Source organism: Planococcus citri, chromosome 1, assembly GCF_950023065.1.
Source record: "Planococcus citri chromosome 1, ihPlaCitr1.1, whole genome shotgun sequence".
NCBI classification, from domain to species: domain Eukaryota; kingdom Metazoa; phylum Arthropoda; class Insecta; order Hemiptera; family Pseudococcidae; genus Planococcus; species Planococcus citri.
Window position 1 is genome coordinate 63744908 of NC_088677.1, and position 22437 is coordinate 63767344.

The 22437-nt window shown below is 33.4% G+C and overlaps 3 protein-coding genes and 1 long non-coding RNA gene across 5 annotated transcripts in view; 2 read left to right on the plus strand and 2 right to left on the minus strand.

Annotated features, from left to right (window-relative positions):
• The window catches only part of LOC135833287 (uncharacterized), a 263254-nt gene that overhangs the window by 190747 nt on the left and 50070 nt on the right, over window positions 1-22437 (minus strand). The gene's annotated exons all lie outside the window — the stretch shown is intronic.
• On the minus strand, window positions 1618-2512 carry LOC135833280 (ATP-dependent dethiobiotin synthetase BioD-like). Its single transcript, XM_065347000.1, has one exon. The coding sequence runs from the start codon at window positions 2390-2392 to the stop codon at window positions 1784-1786; it is 609 nt and encodes a 202-aa protein (XP_065203072.1). The 5' UTR covers window positions 2393-2512; the 3' UTR covers window positions 1618-1783.
• On the plus strand, window positions 2704-3718 carry LOC135833281 (uncharacterized). Its single transcript, XR_010556440.1, has 3 exons — window positions 2704-2851; window positions 3249-3419; window positions 3485-3718. It is a non-coding gene; the product is annotated as an uncharacterized LOC135833281 (long non-coding RNA).
• On the plus strand, window positions 20628-21572 carry LOC135833282 (uncharacterized). The gene is made up of 2 exons (XM_065347001.1): window positions 20628-20777; window positions 20867-21572. Exons 1-2 carry the CDS (start codon window positions 20721-20723, stop codon window positions 21302-21304), a joined length of 495 nt encoding a protein of 164 aa, XP_065203073.1. The 5' UTR covers window positions 20628-20720; the 3' UTR covers window positions 21305-21572.

A 22437-nucleotide genomic window follows, 5' to 3' on the forward strand; every position in this document is an offset into this window, starting at 1 on the left:
TTTTGTTCATTACGAGGTCTATATATGTATGTACCTAGTAGGTACCTATTATTGACCAAATAATATTTTTTGGTTTCTTTTTTTTTTTTTTTTAGATCATCATTGCAGTTTGTTCTTTTTTGCTAAACAAACATTTTGTTATAAAAATTCATCTTCCGCAGTTTTTTTAAAATTAAAAAAACAGATGCTTTTTGACAATGTGTTGAACACCCTCGAATAATTACTCAACACCAACAGCTGGAAGATTCGGATGAAGAGGCAGTGGATGACGTGTTACCAATCAGGGAATTAGTCTGACCGCAAAGAAATACATATGTACCACTCGCACGTATTATGTAAGTACATATTATGAGGTTTGGGTAGAAAAAATTCAAAGTCGTTCCCCTGATCAATTGAAATTAAAATCCAAGATCACTTCTAGTCCTCTACCAAGCACTCGAAGATTAGCGGATCGCACAAATTAGCAATTTTCAATCAACTTTATCGCACTTTTTCACAATTAGAAATTCTTTTTCAAAAAACTATAATGCTCGATTCGTGCTCAAAAGGTCAAAATACCCCAAACTTCACTTTCCCTAGAAATCGAGTAAAAACAGTGAATTTGGACAATTTGATCGAAAATTATTGCAAAAAGCGGTTACCTCTTCCTATCAGGGTATCTTGACCACCTGAATACGAATCCAGCGTTACATTTTTGTGAAATGAATTTTCAATCGTGAGAAAAGCTAAAAATTTGATGAGAAATCATAATTTTCGCAATTTGTCAATCTCCGAGCGCTTGGTAAAGGACTCGAAGTATTCTTAAATTTAGAATTCAATGAGTCAGGGATGTTGAGGAACTCGAATAGCAATTTTTTAGGAGGGAAGAAGGGTCCGAGGGACTGCACAAGTTATTTTGAACCGCCATTTTCAAATCCTTAATCATATTTTTTGTAACACCATGTCGAATTTTGATCTCAGGATGACTCCAAAGGTTGTGCAGATCCCGTGTTGCGTCAAGTGCAAAGGAAACTTAGGTCACAATACGAAAGGCAATTTGAATTTCACTGGTGTGAATTTACGCGTCGCTACACAGTGTGGCCACATTTATCATGAAGAGTGTTTCGAGGATCTCTTCAAAAAAGTTGAGTATAAACGAACGTTCAAGTGTAATTATTATTAACTTCGTTTGCAAAATGAATTGGTGCTAATTCATTTTACCTGCAGGTGTTCAACGAATTCCAGCAGACGACACAATAAGTATTATAAGTAAGCAAGCAAGTAAGTAAGTACATTCACATATTTGAATAAAATGCGATATTTAGAAGTATTAATTTTGTATTTTTATTTTAATCGTTTTTAAAATGAGAAAAAAAATGTAAATACTTCGAACGCAGCAGGTTGTGGTTGAAAATTATTTTCAAGTCTTCTTTTATTTTTCATTTATATGTGTTTGTTTTCTTTTTAATTTTTCATATATAATTATGTTTGTTTTCTTTTTTATTTTTCTATTCCAATTTTTAATTTTAATTTTTGTATGCCAAGTAAGTATACAGTTTTTTTTTCAAATTATAAAAAAAAAACGCTTTTTGACAATGTGTTTTCGATTTTTTTATTTAAAAAAAAATAATCGACCACTGAAATATTTCAAATTATTTTATTCGTTGATTCGTTACAATATTATGTCTGAACATTTTTAATCTATTTTGTCGATGATAAACGATTTAAAATACACGTAAAAAAAATACTATCATTTTCTCGAAACTACCAAAACAAATACTAATTTCTGTCACCGTCGATCCGTTCAAACTTGAAAAATAGCTCTCAATTCTTTAGTCAGCTTAACCTTAAACAGAGCATCTCTACTCACGTGCAGTATTTTAGGAAAACAAGCTAGTACTCTAGTCTTACCGAAGAATTCGATCGCCTCTTTATTATTACAATCATAATCTCCGTTCAAAATCACGCCCAAAACGGGTATATTACGAATTCTCAAAGCTTCCAAGCTGAGTAAAGTATGATTAATCGTACCGAGCTTCGAACTGGCTACCAAAATAACGGGTATCTGTAACTGTTTCATTAAATCGACCATCATTTGTTTCTCGTTCAAAGGCACCATTAGTCCACCAGCTCCTTCGATCACTACTTCTTCTTCAGGTAATTTAATCAAACTTATGTCGATAAAACTGTTATCCAACTTGGCTGCCAAATGCGGAGCTAGAGGCTGAGAATAGCTGTAGATTTCCGGCAGGATCTTAGCGCTGGCTAGTCTTTCGACGATGGCACTGTCAACGGTCATCGTATTACCTGTTTGAATCGGTTTGAAATACGTGTATCCGGTGTGCAGGCAGATCCAGCTGCTGATGAGCGTTTTACCGATATCTGTATCGGTTCCGGTGATGAAAACTTTCATGGTTGAGATTTTCAATAGCGTTGGAATGTGGAGTAGCTAGAATTACGCGACGGAATACGAGGTTATGAACGAAAAGTACGATGGAAACTGATAATTTAGTAGAGCAGATGTAACTGCGAAAAGTATGATAAAAACTGATAATTTTAATTAGGAGTTTGCCACAATTACGATGGGTTTTATTATCGTGTAATTAGCAGCCAACGAATGTTTTGATTAGATAGGTTTAGAAATAGGTAGGTACGGTATTGAAGACTTTTTGATTATAAAACTTCTGCTGACTGAAAATTAATTCAAATTGGTTATTTATTTGAAACCAAATTGGTAAGTATTTTGAGAAAATGTGTTCGACTTCGAGTAATTCTACAAGCATTGAAATAATCAGCATTCTGCGGAATACTGTTGATATAGTTTGATGGATTTACAATTGTTAGGAATAAGAAAACAACTTCAAGATAACAAGTAAGTGGAATTATTTACTCAAAGATTGCAATAGAACAAAAATTCTGCCGCAGATAGGACCAGATAATGTTCAATATAATTCGTATCGCTGCCTTCTAAATTTTTCGAAGAAAAGGGAAAATATCTCGTAACCTAAATTGCGATAAAAGAAGAGAATTTTGATATCTTTCTTCATCTTGGTTAAACAACAAAAAAATTATGTCTCGAATTTTTTTCTCATCAGTGCTTTCTTGCACGTCGATACGTAACGGAGAAAATACAAATCGTTTTGCGATTAAAAACATGCATTTTTTAAATATTTTTTATTATTTTGGTATTATTGTTTTCGTATATCCGCATCCTTTACGCAACAATAACAAACATCTTGCATCCATTAATGCATTTTTGTTACTCTTAGGTAAAAAAAAGAATCAACGTAATTATCACTATTTTCTTCATTCCAAATGAGAATTGAGACGATTTAAAGTATTCTACAGCAAAAGCTCAACTTTGTTCGCCGAAATAATATAACAAAGCGATTAAAAGCGCCATTAACCGTTTACATATATCGATCGAATATAAGTAACGGGTAAGTAAAGTTGATTATTACCGACTATGACGTATAACGTAATGCAAATCTTGATTTTTCCATAGTGAAATGGAAAACCAACAAGCGATCGTTGCTCCGCCAGTCCAGCAAGCAGTGGATTAGGTTGATTCCAAATGAGTCCACTATTCCATTTCACGCTTGCGAAAAAATTTCCTAATTACGATTCAATCAAAAATTCGCTCTTTGGCATGTATATTCAACAACCTGGATTTTCGCATATTCTTTCCAACTCTTCATAGTGCCTGCAGGTCTCACAATGTTAAGTTTTATGTATTTGTTGGAGGATGATGAAATTGCTGAAAATTCACCTTTCAGTTTTTCATAAATAAATCAAATATTTCAAATACACAATAGCTCAAAAGTCAGTAATTGCGATTTTCACGGTTTTTTCCTCGTAAATCAATCAAAAATTAAGTATATTAAAAAAAAAACGTTATGTCGATTGAAAATTTAATTCTTTACAATATTCCTAGACGTAATTTTATTTTAATACGCTTCTTTTTGTCTCCAGAATTGAATTTTCAATTGACATGATATCTTTTTTTTTTTGGATGCTTAGATTTTTATTGATTTATGAAAAAGTAAAACGTTAAAATGGAGATACTCACTTTTGGGGCTACTCTCTATTTTAGAAACAAGTAAAAATCAACTTCACCAATATAAATACAGATTGACCCCAAATTCATCAGTCCGATTTTCATATTTTAGTTTTTCGTAAATGAATCAAAAATTAAGTATACTAGAAAGAAATATTATCTTGATTAAAAATTAAATTCTTTACAATATTCCTAAATGTAATTTTATTGTATGGCGCTTTTTTTCGCATCCAGATCGATTTTAATGAAACTTAGTTTCAAATTTTTCAAAAGTTCATTTCAAAGAGTTTCATTAAAATCTATTTGGAGACCAAAAGAAATGTTCTACAAAAAAAAAAAAAAAAAAAATACATCTAGAAAAATTGTAGAGAAATAAATTTCCAATCAACATAATGTCATTATTTTTTCTCAAGAATGCTTAAATTTTGATTGATTTTCAAAGAAGTAAAACATGAAATTAAGAATATTGACTTTTGTGGTATTCTGTATAGTTAGAAATAATCAAAAAACTAATAGAAAATTAATTGAAACAATCGTGAATATGAAGATGAGCAATTGGATATCGAATTGTTTGTCATTCTTGACCTTGAAAATTATCTTGTTGAATTGCTTTTGGTAGCTTTTACATTATTCTAGAAAACCTTTGTTTCTAAAACGCACACAATTTTCCCATTGGTTTTTCAATTTTTTTATTTATCTCTTTTAGCGTTTTCATTTTTCTTTTTCACTTGTGCATGAGGCCCATTTGCCAGTGTGCATTTCTTTCTTTGTTTCTTTCTTTCTGCATTCCAGTATACTTTTTCGGCTAACAGCTTCTCAATTCTCAAAGCTCTTCCTGTTATACATAACTTATTGTTAGTTTCAAATTAGTCAATACGGTTTTGTCCTGAAAAATTTGTCATCTGTTGATGATTCCAAAATATCATCTTGCTTCTTGATGACTTGGTCAATTTAATATTCTCAACCTCATTCGAATTCGAATAGAACCTTATTAATTATTATAATTAGTATCAAATTAAATTTTCTTGTTTTTTCAACTCGTAAATGCTTCATAGAAGGTGAACTCGGAGAAGCTTCCCAGAAGCTTATTTGTATTTTTTTATTATTCAATAAATATCGAAGCTTTTGTACTGTTTTATTTCGATCGAGATCACTGTTTCCAAGTTTGATAATTATTTTTAAATTAAAAAAAATCAAGTTCAGTTTAAAAGTTTTATATTTTTTTTTAAAATATCGTAAGTTTTCGTTTTTTTAATAAATAAATTTTTTATTTTCCGTATTTCATAATTCGTACCTAATCGATTTAAATGATCTGAAAAAGTATTCATCGAACAGATTTTTGTTATAGAGACTAAATAACAACGAAAAAAGTATTAGGGTGCTGGTTACGAAATTCACGCATGCAATTATGAATAATAGCCCCATGGAATATTGTAATTCCTCTTTCAATATCAGCCAAATTTTAACATCAGCGTTCGTTTTCATTTTTATTTCTAATTTTTTATTTTTATTTTTGTACGCTCTTATACAGTTTTTTTCCAAATTGAAAAAAAAGCTTTCGATTTCTTTACTTGACGCGTTTTTCGCAGATTTTTAGTTCGAAGGTAAAAATTTGCTGTTAGGTAACTCGAGAAAAATTTTCGCGTATTTGCACGAATTCGTCTATTGAAAACATCAGCGATTAGTGTCTTTTGATCGCGAATATTTTGCAAATGACTACTTAATGTCATTTTTTTAAAAATTGATTGTTAATTTATCATTTTTACTAAATATTTCCATACCAATTTTTCCACCCACAGACGATTCGGAAAATATCTATAAATATATTATTCCATTGTGGGAACTCAAACTCGCGCCAGAGAATTGTTAGTTCTCAGGGATTATCTAAACAAGACGGAAAAAACAGAGGTTTGTTGATTTTTTCGAATGCCGCGATGAAGGGATATTTAATTTGAACGGTTTTTTAAAAATTACAGGTACAATCGATTAACACTCTGAGAACCGAATGTATCTGCGCTGACGTAAATGAAAAATTAGAAGTTTCGAAGATGGTCGAGGCCGAATTGAAGAAAGCCCTACTTCAGTCGGAAGAACAACGCAAAGAATTAGCTGAAAAGGTTATCCGTCTGCAACAACAGCTAAACGCATAAAGAACGCTGTGCGATTTTAGAAAGCGAAAAAGAATCGCTCAAAAAAGAAACATCGATTCTTATTCAAGAAAGAGACGAAGAAATATCAGCGTATCAAAGATTTTTAAATGAACGGAAAGAAAAAGAATCAACGGCTCAGACTGAAGCTTACGCTAGGAAAAATATCGGTAAGTATCATCTAAGTATATTGACTTTGGTGAGTGATGAAAAAATTCGTTTATTAAAAGCAACATTTGAAAATCCATCTACCAGTACCTCAAAAGATTCAAGCAGAAAGAGTGGTCGTTCCTCTTCAATGTCTTCAGATGCTGCGGTTAGTAGCAAAAAATGTGGAAGGCAAAGCAGTAATTTTGATAGCACAAAGTGTATGTATTATTTGTCAAGTTGATCGAAATGAGGATATACACAAAGTTCAAACAGCAGCTATGGGCAAGAAACTGAGAGATATGGCTCTATAAATACAACTGACGATAATTTAAAGGTTGGTTTAAGTGATTTAATCGCCAGTGATGATGATCTCACAGCAGTTGCGTTAGAGCTGAAATACCACTCAACGTGTTTGGTAATTTCAACAGTCTTCCTCTTCTGAGAGAGTGACTTTCAGAAATTTTTACTAAAAATATCGGAGTTCGAAATCATTGAATCGGTAGGACAAAATTTATTGGTGAAGGGCTGTATTTTAAATACGTATGAACGATATCAATCGTACCTATCTAGAAATTTTAAATAATAATAACTGTCAATTACGAGAAAGTGAAGATCAAAAAAGGTATTTAAAAGAAATACTCCTGCAAAATATTCCTTCTAGTGAAATACAATGTAACGCAAATCAACCGGAACTGGTGTCATCTAAAAAAACTAAAGATGTCTCTTGTCATTCTCACCACACAGAAAGATGAAGAGGGATTTTACCAAAAAAAAATATATTACCAGTAATATCCTGAAAATGCATCAGAATACTGCTCGACTATGATGACTAAAATTTGATTTTCCAAAGCGTATATCAACATTAAGAAAATGGTGGATGTTTGGTCAACCGCATAAAAACTCGAAAAATTAAAACGTAAGTAATAGTAATTTTGAACGTCACTATACACTTTTTTCGTAATTTATTGTTCAAATACGAGGTATACCTACCTATTATCGACCAAATAATATTTTTTTGTATTATTTCTTTTTTTAAAATCATCATTGCAGTTTGTTTTTTTTTTTGCTAAACAAACATTTTGTTATAAAAATTTATAATTAAGTAAGTATATCTGTTGCATTTTTTATTTTATTCAAGTTTTCAGTCATTGTCTACATGGTACAGCAGTTCTCAATGATACACCATGTAAAAAAAGTTGACAAATTTTAGAAATGAGCACTTGTCGGCAAATTTCTCCTTTTGCAGCTCCCCCCCCCCGCCAAAGGCTCAAGTTTCGCCACCGATTTTCAAAATCATTTGATTTTCTCTTAAGGGGACTTCTCGGAGAGCTGGTTCGATTTATTCGTAAGATCATGATAGATTTCAGTCCCACCTACATAAAAATGGGCCCATAAACATTCGATGTCGCCAATTTTGCTCACTTGTTTACCACTGTATAGAAAGGTGGCATAGTGCTGTTCTTGAAAAAATTATCAACTGTCCTAATGGGGAAAGTATTTTGGGAGAATTTCAAATTATCAGGATATCTGATCCAGAAATTTCGTAAATTGATGAAAAAATCGATTCACCAAATTACTCTGGCATAGATGAAGAAAAGGGTAAAGGGTAATTTTGGGACCAATTTCTCAACCATGGTGCAGATTCAGCAAATCAAGATTTTAGAGAAAGTACAATTTCGTGAAGCCTGTTTGGAAGATTCGCACGGTGACATTTCAGAACGGCATCAAACTAACGTCCAAAAAACTATTTTCAGAAATTTTGAAATAAGCGATAGTGCAACCAAAACTCTTCTTACACCACACTTATCGCAACTAAACAAACACGCTTTGAAGGTTATGACTCTTACGAGTAGAAAAGTGCATTTTTCAAAATTTTACGTTTTTTGAAAAATTTGTCCTGCAAAAAGAAAACTAGTTTCCTCACAAATGTCAAAATTGACCCCCTAAACTTAATTTCAATTTAAATGAGACTAGAAATGAAGTTCTCCAGAATGATAATACCTGCGTTAAAGACCATTTGACTTTTTTCCTTCAGTTTATAATTTCATATTTTTTGGTCAATTTTGAAAAATAAAAAGTACCATGGGATCCTCAATTTTTCATTTGAGCGTGGGCAGCTGAAACATTCTTACTTGTCTACCGAGGTTTCGAATTTTAAAATTAACGCAGACAGTAACAATAATATTATCGACAATTTTTTTACCGTGATGATTGATCAAGTAAGTAAGTACATTCACTTAGAATAGTAAGAAAACAGTTTTTAAAATTTCGTCACTATTTCAAGTCATTTTACACAACTTTTGAATAGGAAAAAAATCGTATCATTTTCAAAAATCATGCAAAAACCTCGAAAAGGTGAAAAAAAAAATCAAAACTGGTTTCATTAGGTACTTCGAAATCAATAACTATTATGAATAGTTGACACAAAAAAAATTTTTTTGTGATTTAATTAGAAGTGAAAATACGATGGTACAATGCAAGACTTTCCAACATGAAATTACTTCATTACGAATAAAGAATCAATACAGTCAAAATTTTATAAATCTATAATATGATTCATTCTCATACGTACCCTACATCGAAGCCATTGTTCAAGAACAACGTCAAAAAAAATAAAGACTGCATCAACGATAAAGTTTATGATTTTCAACAACCTTTTTCAAAGATCTAGAACCGTATGAGGAGACATAATAAAAGGTATAAAATCCTGCGGCACCTTTCCCCAATACGTTTGTATTCCATTAATATGTCCTTGACCAATAACCGCAATGATTCTAGTCACATCTTCGTTATTTTCGTATTCTTTGGCAGCCTGTTGAATGGAATAGGTCAAGAATAAATCCCTTTCGAAGACCAACACCTCGTATGTTTTCGGATCATCGAAAACTAATCGGTTTGCATTGAGCATTAATCGTTTCATGTGTTTTTTGAACATGAGCGCCAGCGATACTTGCGAAGTTACTCGTAGTCCTCGCCAATTCCCCATCGCCGAAGCTTGTCTTTTAACCGTGATCTCGATCGGTCTATCAGCCAGTATGATTTTACAATTATTTAAAGCTTGAGCTGTCGCCATAGCTGCGATGAATTCGCCACCGTAATGTAAAAAGCTGGCTCGACTGTCGTAGCAAAGGTAACCGGATGCTGTTTTGTAACATATCAGGCTACTTTCTGAAACGAGGTGCTCTCTGAATACATCGGTGAAGAAGATCATCGCAGGTAGGAATCCCAGCTGCGTAATGATCGTTCTCAGATACTTAAAGGTGAACTTCGGCGTGCTTTGGAAAGCATTACCTTTATGTTTCTTGCAACTGCAAGCTCGCAGAGAGCATAACTCAACTAGCACCGATCGTGGTTTCACTTTATCGATGATGTTTACAACGTCGTCTTTACATTGCGAATTTGCGTGATTTGTGCCGAGCACGTAGACAACGACGTTTTTCGATACCAATATCCTAACGTCGGTTTGCAAATCGGGAAATTGTTGGTAGAATTCGGCCACTTCTTCTAGAATTTGTTGGTACAGATCTGTATCGATATCGGTGTCGTCGCTGTTTTCCATCAATATGAAGCTGGCTCCATTCGGAGGTAACGAGTTTTTCGGCACGGTAGGGGTCGAAGTGGACTCTAGACTGCTGCTGTCGTCGCTTTCTGAATCGGTATCTGCGGCTTGGGCTTTATGGGCTGCTTTGGTGGCGTTTTCGATATTCTGTCGTATGATATCGGCGTAACTTGTACGAGGCATAGGTAAAGCATCGCCTCTAGGGTGGATTTCAGCTTTGGTTCGAACTACGATTGTTTTATCGGATGTGTTATTAATTTGATCATTTTTACACGTACTTATGCAGGTCTGCCTCGAATAACAAGTCTCTGAAAGTTCACTCAGTGTGTCTGACGTTCGTCTTCGTCTGTCTGATTTTTTCGATTTGTTGTTGCTTTTTTTGCCGGAAAATATGTTTTTTATTTTTTTATACATGGTGTAAAAACTTTAGTACTACTTATGATTTCGTCATTACGTTGTATTAAAATTTTAAATACTGACTGGAAAAATCGTTGATAATCCAGTGTGATAGGTTATCAAAAATTATTGTTTGTTTATTGTTTCATAAAGGTGGTTATTCGAAGCCATGTATTTTTATCACAGGGTGTACGCTATTCGCGGCCAGCAATAATTACTATATCATCAAAAGCTCAAAAATTCTTGTATTGAACGATGTTTTCACTTTTTTCTCAGTAATTTTCTATTTTGAATCAGAACAAGGTACATCCTTGTAAATAAATTATTGAAAATTAATATTGTAATTCCCCCCCCCCAGGCTGAAGGATACGACCATCCTTATCCTGTCATGATTTACAAACTCTTTGTCAACCCAGAGATTCCCTATAGCACCAAGATGACTTTCAAACCAATGCTAGTTTGCAACAAAAATACCAACGACGGGGTTTGTTTAGTATATCAGCATTATAACTTCGCTAGTAAGTAAGTTTTTACTTTTTCTAACCACTCAAAAAAAATTACGAAAAAAAAATAAAGAATTTGTTTTTTTTTCCAGAAGAAAAATCGTCATCGACGTCGTCGTCGTCCAACTCTCGCCAAATAAACGCAACGGCTGCTTCGTCGTTACAAGTAAACCTAACGAATGATTCACACTATATAACATCGTCTTCTCAAATTTCAAAAATGGTCGAAGAAGCCTTGAATGAGACAATTCTACCCATAATGGTGACCGCCAATTTAACAGCCTACTCTGCTGTTGGTGTAGTAGAAGACGAATTAGACGACAAAACTAAAGAAATTCACAGATTATAGACAAAAACAAAAACCCAAGCTGATGCTTTACTGCAAAATTTCATCGACTGAAAATTTATTCAATTGTTTTTCCTCAGCTTTCTTATAAGACTCGCCAATGAAAAAATATTTAATGCCCCAAAACACGAATATCGATCGTTTTTTCTACAATTTCGTCAGCTTACATAGAAAAGTGTTTACATCGCAGCAAAATTAGATAAAGTAAACGTTAGAGTTTTCAATTTTGATCAAATTCTATTTCAAAATTTCAATTTTTCTTAGAAATTTGTAAAAATTAAAAATTTTTTGAAAACTTGCGAGAATAATTAACAGAATTTTTATGTTTTTGAATTTAAAAATTTCTGCTTCGAATAAAATAGAATTTTGTGCGAGGAGAAAAAGAACGAAGATTAGGTATGAAAATAAATTGAAGCTTCATTTTGGAATTCGAAAGAGAAAAAGAGATGCCAGCTCCTTACTTCATTGAAAGAATTAAAAACCAACTAAATTTGAAAAAAGAAATCAAACCCTGAAAAAAACAAGATCGAAGATTCAAATTTATATCACAGTCATTTGAAATGATAATTTTTTGTTGTAAAATGCTGATTCTGCATACTAGAGATAGTTTTTACACTCCAACTGAATTTCCTAAAATTCCTAAATAAAATTCGATCAAGATCGAAAACCCTGGCGTTATTTTACCCTACTTTATTCCAATTTTATTGAGTTGTAGAAATGTTTCCTTGTAAAAACTATCGAAAATGTTGAAAAAAATGAATGAAATTTCGCAATTTGATGCATTAAATTTTTCTCATAGGGTGTTATGAAAAAATTGTGAAAAAAGTCTAAAAATTTTTAGCTGATGAAATTTTACTTATAGCAATCCAAGTCTATTCCATCTCTTGATTTGGTTAGAGGAAAGGAAATTAATCTAGCCCGAGCGAAGCAAGGGCGAAAGATTTAAACGATTTATTTTTTCAGGAGTAAAAATCACTTCATGAAAGTTACACATACGAGTATTACTTTTGTGCAGAACATCATAAAAGACATGAATAAGAAATATATTCATGGTTTGGGCCAAAACGTATTTCGCGGTGGTGAAACGTTGGTTTTATTTTGGAGTTATCGTAAGTATTAATAAATATTTTAATTCATAAAAGTCGTTATTTCATAAAATTGTATGTGTTTCAGATACAACAGACGATCATTCAGAGGTAGTGGGTGGGTATGTGGAGCATAATCATAGTCGATGTAAGTATCTACGAAAATTCATTTCAAAAAAGTTCATAATAATAGAATCTACGTATAAAAATTTAAGAAAAAGTAGCAAAATCTATTGAACAATCATTAAAAATCCCACGAAAATTAATAAAACTTCATTCAAAGGGAATTTTCGATTTTTGGTAGATTATTAAAAATCATTGAAAAAAATCAAAATTTTACCAAATTGACCCGAAAATTCGAAATTTGGAGTAATGCATTTTGACTCCCCTCCCCACAACCGATTGTAAACACTTTGACACCGTCTTAAGTATAGTTCTGTTCTGAAGATTCCAACAGAAGTGCGTTTTTCGACTTTTATCGAACTTTTTGGAATTCAATTTGCGACAAAAATGGGTGAAAAATCTAAATTTCACCGAGTTGACCTAGAAAAGGCTGAAATGTGGTACATATGTCTATCTATGTAACTCACTTCCAATGCTCTAAATCGATTGTAAATCGCTTCGAACAGTATTGAGCGGTTCTGCATGGATCCTCCAGTAGATTTTTGAAGGTTGAAATTTCCATAAAATTTCACCAAATGAAGTTGTAAAGATAAAATTTACTAAACACCTACCCTAATTTCAACATGTTGAGTCAAATGGAGATAGTTTCAGGCCATTCTGGAGTATCCAGAACTGCTTTGGAAATTCCAGATAGGTACTGATTTTTTTTTTTTTAATCAGTTTCTTACCAGTTCGGAACCTTATATATTTTCTAAAATGTAGCTGGAGGTTCTAGAACGGCTTAAAATCACCTGTAATCAATTCAGCAAGTTGAAATTATGATTTAAATTGTATTCTAACTTTCTCTAACTTAATTTTTATAGTACGTAAAACTTTGCAGAAATTCCAACTTTCGAAAATCTACTAGAGGTTCTAGAACTGTTCAAAGTTCGAAACCGTTTCCAATTGATTTGAGAGGTCGAAAAATAACGTACGTAAGTACATACGTAGGTATATCAAATTCTAGCTTTCAAGATCAATTTGGTAAAATTTTGATTTTATATGTAGGAATTCTTGGCCCAAATTTGATTTCCAAAAATTTACCCAAAAAAATCGAAAAATAACCTTGCACCAGAAATTTTGCTGGTGCAATATTTTTTCATGCATTTTGATTCTACTCGAGAGAAAATCTGCGAGTGCGATTTTTTTTTCACGTTTATTTTGATTATTACTAGTATAATGTTTGAATGAAAATGTTTGGTAAGTCGAGGAAAAAAGTAAATAATCAATTTCATTTCATACCTACGTTTGTTTTTATCTGGTAGTTTATTATTATTCTGCACTCTGAGGAAAGCTTACTGCAATGAGAAGTATTTATACGAGTACTCTCGTAATTTATGCGAAATGGATTAAATTCACCTCAGTAATAGGTCACGTAAGATACTTCGTCGTTTTATATGGCAATTTAATCGACATTTTCGTATGTAGGTTCATAATGAACCGCGGGGTTTCGATGGTGGCTGGAAAACATGACATATGCAGCAACTTTTTTCGCGTCATTTTTCGAAACTTCTATAGTTTTTTACAATTTCCTTTCCCAATCACCATTTTGTTTGAATGATTGGCGTGAAGTTTGTGAATGTGTTCAAATTCTGAATTACATTTAATTTAGGGTAGGGTACAAACGTATAAGGCGCATACTCCTGTTGGTGCCCATGCGAAAATGAAACAACGATAGGTATGTAGCATGTACAATCACCTCATATTTAACCTTTTCGAGGTTCTCATATAAGGCATCACTCCAAGGTTACAAAACAGAAGAAAAATCAACACTAAAAAAAATTTAAATCGCAAAAGAGGAAATTTGAAAAAAAAAAAAGTGACAGTGAGCAAGTTATTAAGTAACCACAACTACAAATATAATTCACCAAATATTTTTAAAACCTGATAAGTACTTATGTACTATTAAATTTTCAGGGGAAAAAATAAATAAAAACGCCAAAAAATGGGCAAGTTGTATTTTCCCAAAGTTAACAGTATCCAGAAAACGTGGAATCGGCTTCTGGAGAAAAATGAATAAATAAAATGTGAAGTTACGTCGCCAAGAGAGCTTTTCACCATACCTACATGGAAAAACCGAGTCGAAAATCCAAAAACTAAATTTTTAATGCACATCCAATCGGTTCTGCAGACGGCCAACGAAGCTAATGCCACACCATACACTAAAGCCGAAGGTAAATTACTCGAGGTGTAGAGTGAAACGCAAGAAAAAAAGGTTCGTAAATTGCTCAGTTCCGCTAGTGGTCTCGAAAACATAAAACCTATAGCCACGTTTTAGATGAAATTCGTAACTTGGGTGGCGAGATGGTTAATATGTATCAAAATTCAATCAAGTATTTAGAAATGAAAATTTACAATAAATTGTAATTTATCTGATGGGTTTCTGTGCCAAAATTTTGCTGTTGTTTGAATGAAATTTTTAGACGACACGTATACAGTTGATAACTGAGTCGAAAATCAGACATGAAATCTAATTTAAATCTCAGACATGAAAAAATATTCATCAGGTGAAAATGGAAATGATCCTGCAGTGTCTATTTTTCATATATGTAGCTAAATACGTATTTATGCCGGATTTACGACTCATTAATCAATTCCACGAGCTGTCTGAAAATCTCATTCAAACAACAGCAACGCATTGGCCTCAGAAATAACCAGATTAATTACGATGTTTCGCATTTTTTTGGTTTGAGAAGAGGATTATTAAAACAGTTCTGTTGTTTTTGGATTTCCGACGACGTGATTTTGCAATTTATTGAGAAAAGCTGTCTTGGTGACATACATTCACATTGCCCATTCCACGTTTTCTGGATACTTACTGGTAGACTAACTTTAGGAAATATGGCTCACTTATTTTTTCCTGTTCTTATTTATCCCCCCCCCCTGAAAATTTAATAACTTACTTACTTTTTTTCATTCCATTGCAGGTTTTTCTAGTCGAAAATGAGCAAAAATTTTCAAATTTTCTCTTTTGCGACGTTTATTTTTTTTTACAAATGATTTTAGTTCTGTTTTGTAATCTTGGAGTGATGCCTTATGACGAAATCACCAGATCTTAAATTTGGGTTCTCTAAAAACAATGAGAACCTCTAAAGGGTTATTTATTTTTCAGTTTTTAACAATGAGTGGTCGAACAATATAGCGCAGCCCCCATTCTGATTGCAAGAGAGTTTTTGTATTTTCCTTTACCATATTGGTTGATGGCTGCATAGTATTTTTTGCTGAGTTCAGTTTCAAATAATTACTTGAAACAATAAAATAGCGAACATAAATCGTGCCAAAACGGCACCAATGTAGAAAATAGTTCGAAGTGTATATCATCAGTTTACAGAATGAATTTCGGTTTTCCAACTCTGTTCGATGAAATTCTACTGAAACCCCCAAAAAAATTTTAAAGTCGCTGGCCCACATAAATGAGAAACGCAGCAAGTTTGCTTTAGCAACAAAAAATGAGAGAAAACGGCATACGTGTAATATATATTTTTGAGATTTATTTTTGAACAGGTATCGCCTGGCATCACATGGACCCATTCCCCGGAGGTTGCTCCAGAAACAATCGCAACGTCACAAGAAGTTGGTATTGGCGATGTCATATTCAGAGACAACTTTCGTGAATTATCTCTGCAAGAAAGGGCGGACATTCTGCACTATCTTCTGAAGAAATCCAGAGGACCAGCAGCAAAACTGTTGGAGATGTCCAATCCGGACATCCGGACTCGAGATCAATTTGGAAAATCTTTCCAGAAAAAAGTGGCACGAATTTTTAAAAAAGTAAATACATAATTAATTTCATGTTTGTTTTTATCTGGTTGTTAATTGTTAGGGTATGTTATTCTATATTCTGACGAAAGCTTACTGATGAGGAGTATCTAAGTACGAGTACTCTCGTAATTCATGCGAAATGGATTAAATTCATCTCAGTAATACATCATGTGAGATACATTGTCGTTTGATAAGGCAATTTAATTGACATTTTCGTATGTAGGTTCATAATGAACGTCATACGGATAACACGAAGGTATAATAATTATAGTGATATTTTTATTTGATAAGTATGGGTTTATTTCCTTGCGCGAGATAAGATAGCTAATTATGCTTAACAAAATGATTATGCGTGTACATTATGCATTCCAACGTGAATGATTTTACATACACGTATTTTAAAGATTTTGAGAATCTAAGATTGATGATTTGGTTGTAAGTTTGTTGTAATCTGAAAGATACATACCTACATTAACACGATTCTCAAGGTGTGGATGAAATACGTATATCCACAATCACGAGAAACAACGATGAGTGATAACTAAGTAGGTACATATAACATTATTGGGAGCTTTTTGAAATTTGAAACTTAACAGGAATATTTTAAAGAGTCCTATTCGAACTGCAAATTTTATTCAACGGTAGATTACCAAAAAAAGTACGATGAAATGATTGAACAGTACCTTGATAATCGAATAGCAGCTAGCAAAAAGTACGAAAAATACATTGGTCAGATCGTATTTAACAAGACCATGCATAAATGCGATAAATAAACTGATAGCATCCCGAATCGAACTCAACAAATTAGACGAGAAAAACTTTCCGTATGTCTTCACCCTAATGAGAACGGAAGCCCGGTTGCAGGTAAGTAAAATTATTCTTTTCGAAATTTTTTTAAAACAATCTGGTAATTTATTTCATAATAATTATGTACCTACAGAAGCTGCATATTATGGGCAGTTGTATATGAAACGATATTAAAAGATGAAGAAGAAGAGATAGAAAAAAAATTTTATAATTTGAAAGAAAAGAAAATTAATTTCAAATTTCAAATACATGTTATAAAATTGATGAAAAATTAACCCCTCTTGAAAATCATTAAAAACCATCGAAAAAGTAAATGAAACAATGATAAAGCATCCAAAAATTAGAAAATCCAAAATTGTAATAAAAATCTCCACAATTGTCGCGAAATGTGCAAAATGGCTCAGAAAATTGACAAAAATTGAAAATAAATTACACAAAAAGAACTTGGATTTCACAAACAAAAAAATAGAACTTTCCAATACAAAAAATGAAAAGCATTTTCTATTTTATATAAAAAAAAATTTCGTCGCGATTTATTCCAGTTATTTATTTACGTAATCGAAAATACTCATAGTTGGCTGCAAAATTAGACATTATCGATATGACGTCGCAAAAAAGCGTCCTGTGCGCTGATTGGCTGGCTTAATTAATCATCATTTCAGTATCGGTGATTTTTGGCGCAGAATTCACGCTATTTTCTCGAATATCTCGGTATAATAAATTACAGACACAAAATAATTAAAAAGTGATTGAAAATTTGAATTTTACGCGTCGGAAAATCCATATTGTAAGTCTAAAAACAAAATTACGGTGAATTCTCACCGAATAATTCCCTTATCAGGTAAGTGATTTCGTGCTGTTCAGTAAATTTCTCAGCTTGAAAACTGCTTCAAATCAAAGCTCTGATTAATTACATAACAAACGTGAACACTTTACCCAAATTGTCTTCAGAAAAGGTACCAAGAAGTATCATTAATGATGGTAAAAGGCAAAGCACGCCATCACTCCCTGAAAGTCCAAAAATGCACAAATTCAGCTAACTGATAAAGGAATCATTTGACGGAAATTCACCCTAATTTTGTTTTTAGACTTACAATTTGGGTTTTCCGATGCGTAGAATTCAAATTTTCAATCACTTTTTAATTATTTTTTAATAGATAATTCCCGAGATATTTGAGAAAATAGCATGAATTTCGCACCAAACTACATAATACTGAAACGATGATTCAATCAGCCAATCAGCGCACACAAGACAGACGCTTATAGTGACGTTATGTTACATCGAATGCTTATAGTTTTAAAGTTCTTCCTCGTACGGAGCAACGTAAAGAAAATAACGATCATACCTCCGGTCCTTAATTCCTATAAGCCATTGAAGCGACGCAATCTTCGACATTGGCTGCGAAAAACATCTACTGAGTTAGCATCTCCTGGAACCATCGTGTACCTTGAATCACTGGAGGATGTAATGGATAAAGTTGGACCAGTTTACGACAATTTCTCCGAAATACCCAAGATGTTAAATCAAATACATTGACCTGAAAATTTAAAATTTGGAGCAATGTACTCTGTTGACGACCCCCCCCCCCCATCGAATGGACAGGTAAATTTGAAACTGCCTAAGAAACAACACAACGCAAAGTCGATAAATTTAAAGAATTTTGAAATCAGGACTTGTACTCAAATTTTTCTCAAAAAAAGTAACTTTAGTAACCAAAAAAGCTGGAAAAAGTAACCAAAAAAGTGACCAAAAAAATTTTCAATACAAAAAATAGAGGTGAGGTGACCGAAAAACTCTGATCCATACAAAACTTTAAACTACTACATTTTATTTTCAGAGGTCTGATGAAGCGATGTGTTGGAGGGGGGGGGGGAAGAGACTGAAATTCTCCCAACTTTTCACGCTAAATTTTCCCAACATTTACTCTACCCCCTCCCCCCAACATGATTTTTCCAAATAATTGGTTAGATATCGATTACATTATGTTTTTGGAATTTGTCGAGTTCATTTTTCCATTTTAGGAAATTTTGAAAATTGTAGTAGTAGAATTCATATTTGCCCGAGCGAAGCGAGGGCGAAAGCTGCGAAAAATTTATGATTCAAAACATAAAACAACCTCATTTTTCAAGCAAGAAGTTGATTTTCGTGGCTTCAAAACTTTCAAATTTTCAGGAGATTATTACGTATATTCATAGAAATATGAATAAAAGCCCGAGTGAAGCGAGGGCAAAAGCTTTTGAAAATTCACAATTCCTGAGAGGTAAAACAGCATCATTTTTGATGAAAAGAAAAAGAGTTCTGGGTAAAATTTTGAAGAAAAAAAAAGGAAATTTGTGAAAAAAACTCGGAAAAAGTAACTTTTAGTAACCAAAATTTTTAAAAAGTAACCAAAAGTTACTATTAGTAACTTTAGTAACTTGGTTACTTAAAAAGTAACCGAGTACAAGCCCTGTGAAATTTCAATTTTGAATTTTCACATTTGAAAAGGTAAGGTGCCGCCAAAAAATTTGAAGTGTTGAGTTTAAATTTGAAATTTAAATTATTCCGATGTCCTCATCCTGGTCAGCCAGAGATTACTACAACAGACTCCAGGAAGAGCTGGAGGATGATGTTGATGAGGTTGGTGTGGATTCTTCTCAAAAATGCCACCACCAGATCAACCTGAACCTAATTTAATGAGCCCTATGCAACTTCCTGAAGACAGAGGTAAAATTTGAAAGATGACAGTATTGAAATCGAAAATGCATCAGTTCGAACTCGAAGTAGCAAATCGACATAGAGTAAATCAAACTCCGCCGTAAAAAGGATGAAACAAATGAAACAATCAACGCTGAACCTGTTCAGGAACTGTATTGGCAGGAAAAATGACGATGCTGATGATGGCTTTGCTTATTCGCGTTTGAGTGACAGTGTTGAATGTACGCAATTGTACAGCTTGTAGCAGTGCTACTACATACGACTACTTCCACCAAAAACAAACGAAATCAGCATCAGCTGCCTTACCCAATTCTGCAGATGAAGAAGATAGTCGTGATAAAGGTAGTGGGGTACAAACGTCGTATTCAAACTAAGCTTGAGTAGTTACTCTTCATTTCTCATCATCTGAGTCATTCAACTTTTTTTTCCGAAATTACGATCCTTCTTTTTTTACTTATTTGAGATGGTGGATAAAATAATGAATAAGGAAACAAATGGAAAGAAAATCCGGATTCGTGGATTCGAATCCACAAATCCACCAAACTATACGAGTCCGATTCGAATTCAAAAAACAAAAGTGATTCGTGGATTCGAATTCGAATCCATTTTTTACTGGATTCGTAGCAACCCTGATCCAAATAGTACGGGAAATTACTTTCCAATTTGCGATAACAAATAAGGTAGTATGGTTTATGGTAGGGTATTTCCTAAAAATGCGAATATTTTCTAATCAATGCACCTAAAAAAAAATTGTATAATTTGTAAACACGTCGAGTGAACGACGAAATGAGATTCAGCAACGATATCCGTCAACTTGAATCGATCAATTCGCACGTATTATAACATCGTACTGCGATTAATGATGGAACACGTGATTACCTGGACGTCTATAGTTGCGTTTATAATCACGCTGAAATTTCGAATCGATTGAGATGACCTAACTGATTCGATTTTTTTTGGATAATAGTTTCTCGTTGGCCGTATAAAAGAGCTATTTTTCGGTGATATTTTTTCAATTATTGATCGACAGTGAATCGTGTACCTACAACGTAGATGTATTTGCATCAAGATGTTCTTCGACGTGAAGAAATCGGTTCTAATTTACTTATGCGTAGTTATTGTTAAGGTAAGTATGGTAATTACTTAGTATTAAGATATGTGATGAGAAAATTTCGAATATCTATATGACTTAACATCATGAATGTGTTTTCACAGGAATTATGCCCAGTATCAGTTTACGGACAGTTTCCATACCCCGGAGCATTCTACCCTCCACCTCCGTTCACCTCGTCTCCAGCAATCTACGCTCCGCCACCTCCGTTTCCTTTTCCATTCTACCCTCCGCCTCCACCATACTTTGGATCGCAGTGCTTCGCAGCTCCTCCACCATCGGCCGAACAATCACCACCCTCAATTAGAAGCAACTTCAACCTTAAACCAAGAATCGTGAAGCCTTTGAGGGTACCAGGTTCAAATCCGGTCATCTTGCCCAATCGAGTCGATTCGAATAGTCGTCCGATTATTATATCGACTCGATCTTCTCGAGCACCTCATCAACAGCCCTCTTTGCTTTCGCCGTTTACGAATTTGGTTCATACGTTTTTGAAGTCTTTGGCGCCGAGGACTTGCGATTGTGACGATGATTATCGATAAGGGGGAAGATTCGAGTAGATACCTTACCTACTAATAAATTAATGGTTAATCATAAAATGTACATTTTTAAAGTACGTATATAGGTAGGATAAATTATTATCGATTGAATTTTCTATGTTATTGAATCGAATTTAAAGATGATCACTGATCAGTTGGTGAAGTAAGCCATGTGAATGTAAATATGAAATACCGAGATATTTTCATAATACTACTTATATTTACATCACAAAAATTTGAAATGAACTCAATTACATGTTTTTACTCAACATTTAGGCTCACAATTTCATTCTATCGTTTTGTTTTTCTTAAATACTTTACATTGTTGTGTAATGTTAAATACGATGCAAATGCTGAGAATCGTCAGAAGCGTAACGAAGCGATGTATCGAAAGGGGGGGGGGGGTGAGACTGAAATTCCCCCATCTTTTCTCGTCAGATTTTCCCAGCTTTTTACTACAGACTCCCCCCCCCCCACCAACTAAGATTTTTCCAACTAATTGGCCATGATGTGGTTCGAATCATTTTCTAAAAGGCAATTTCAAGCTATTAATATGTACCTTACGTCAACTGGATTCGATCAGAGTGCTTCTACATTCCCCCCTCGCAATCCACATCAACTTCCTTCCACCTTTCTCCTTCAATCAAGTCAAAATCACACGATCACTCAAAGATGAAAAAAAAATCACATCAAAGTATCTCGAATAAACACACATAACGTCGAACAGGTAATCCGGGTCAAATAAGGATGAAAATTATGGAACACGAGTCCGACCCCGAAATAAAAGAGAAAAATAGGTATTAAATATTTGCATAACAATTTTCACAATGTACCCAGGTTAAAGGATACATTTACCCCTTTACGTTGCGATAGGTACAAAACGAATTAACAACTCGTGAAGATTCAATTAAGTATAAACTGTTGTTAAATATAATTTTTTTTCTTTAGCACCGGATATTAAAAATGTACCTACCTACGTAAGTATCAAAAGCGATCGCATTTAAAATGCAAATATCGCTGCGATTCGTTTCGGTTATACCTGTCAAAATGCATTTATCGATAACGCATTAATAACGCGAATTTGCTTTTGGTTACCATTACGCGTGATAAAATCTCTAAGAAGGTAATCCGCCGAG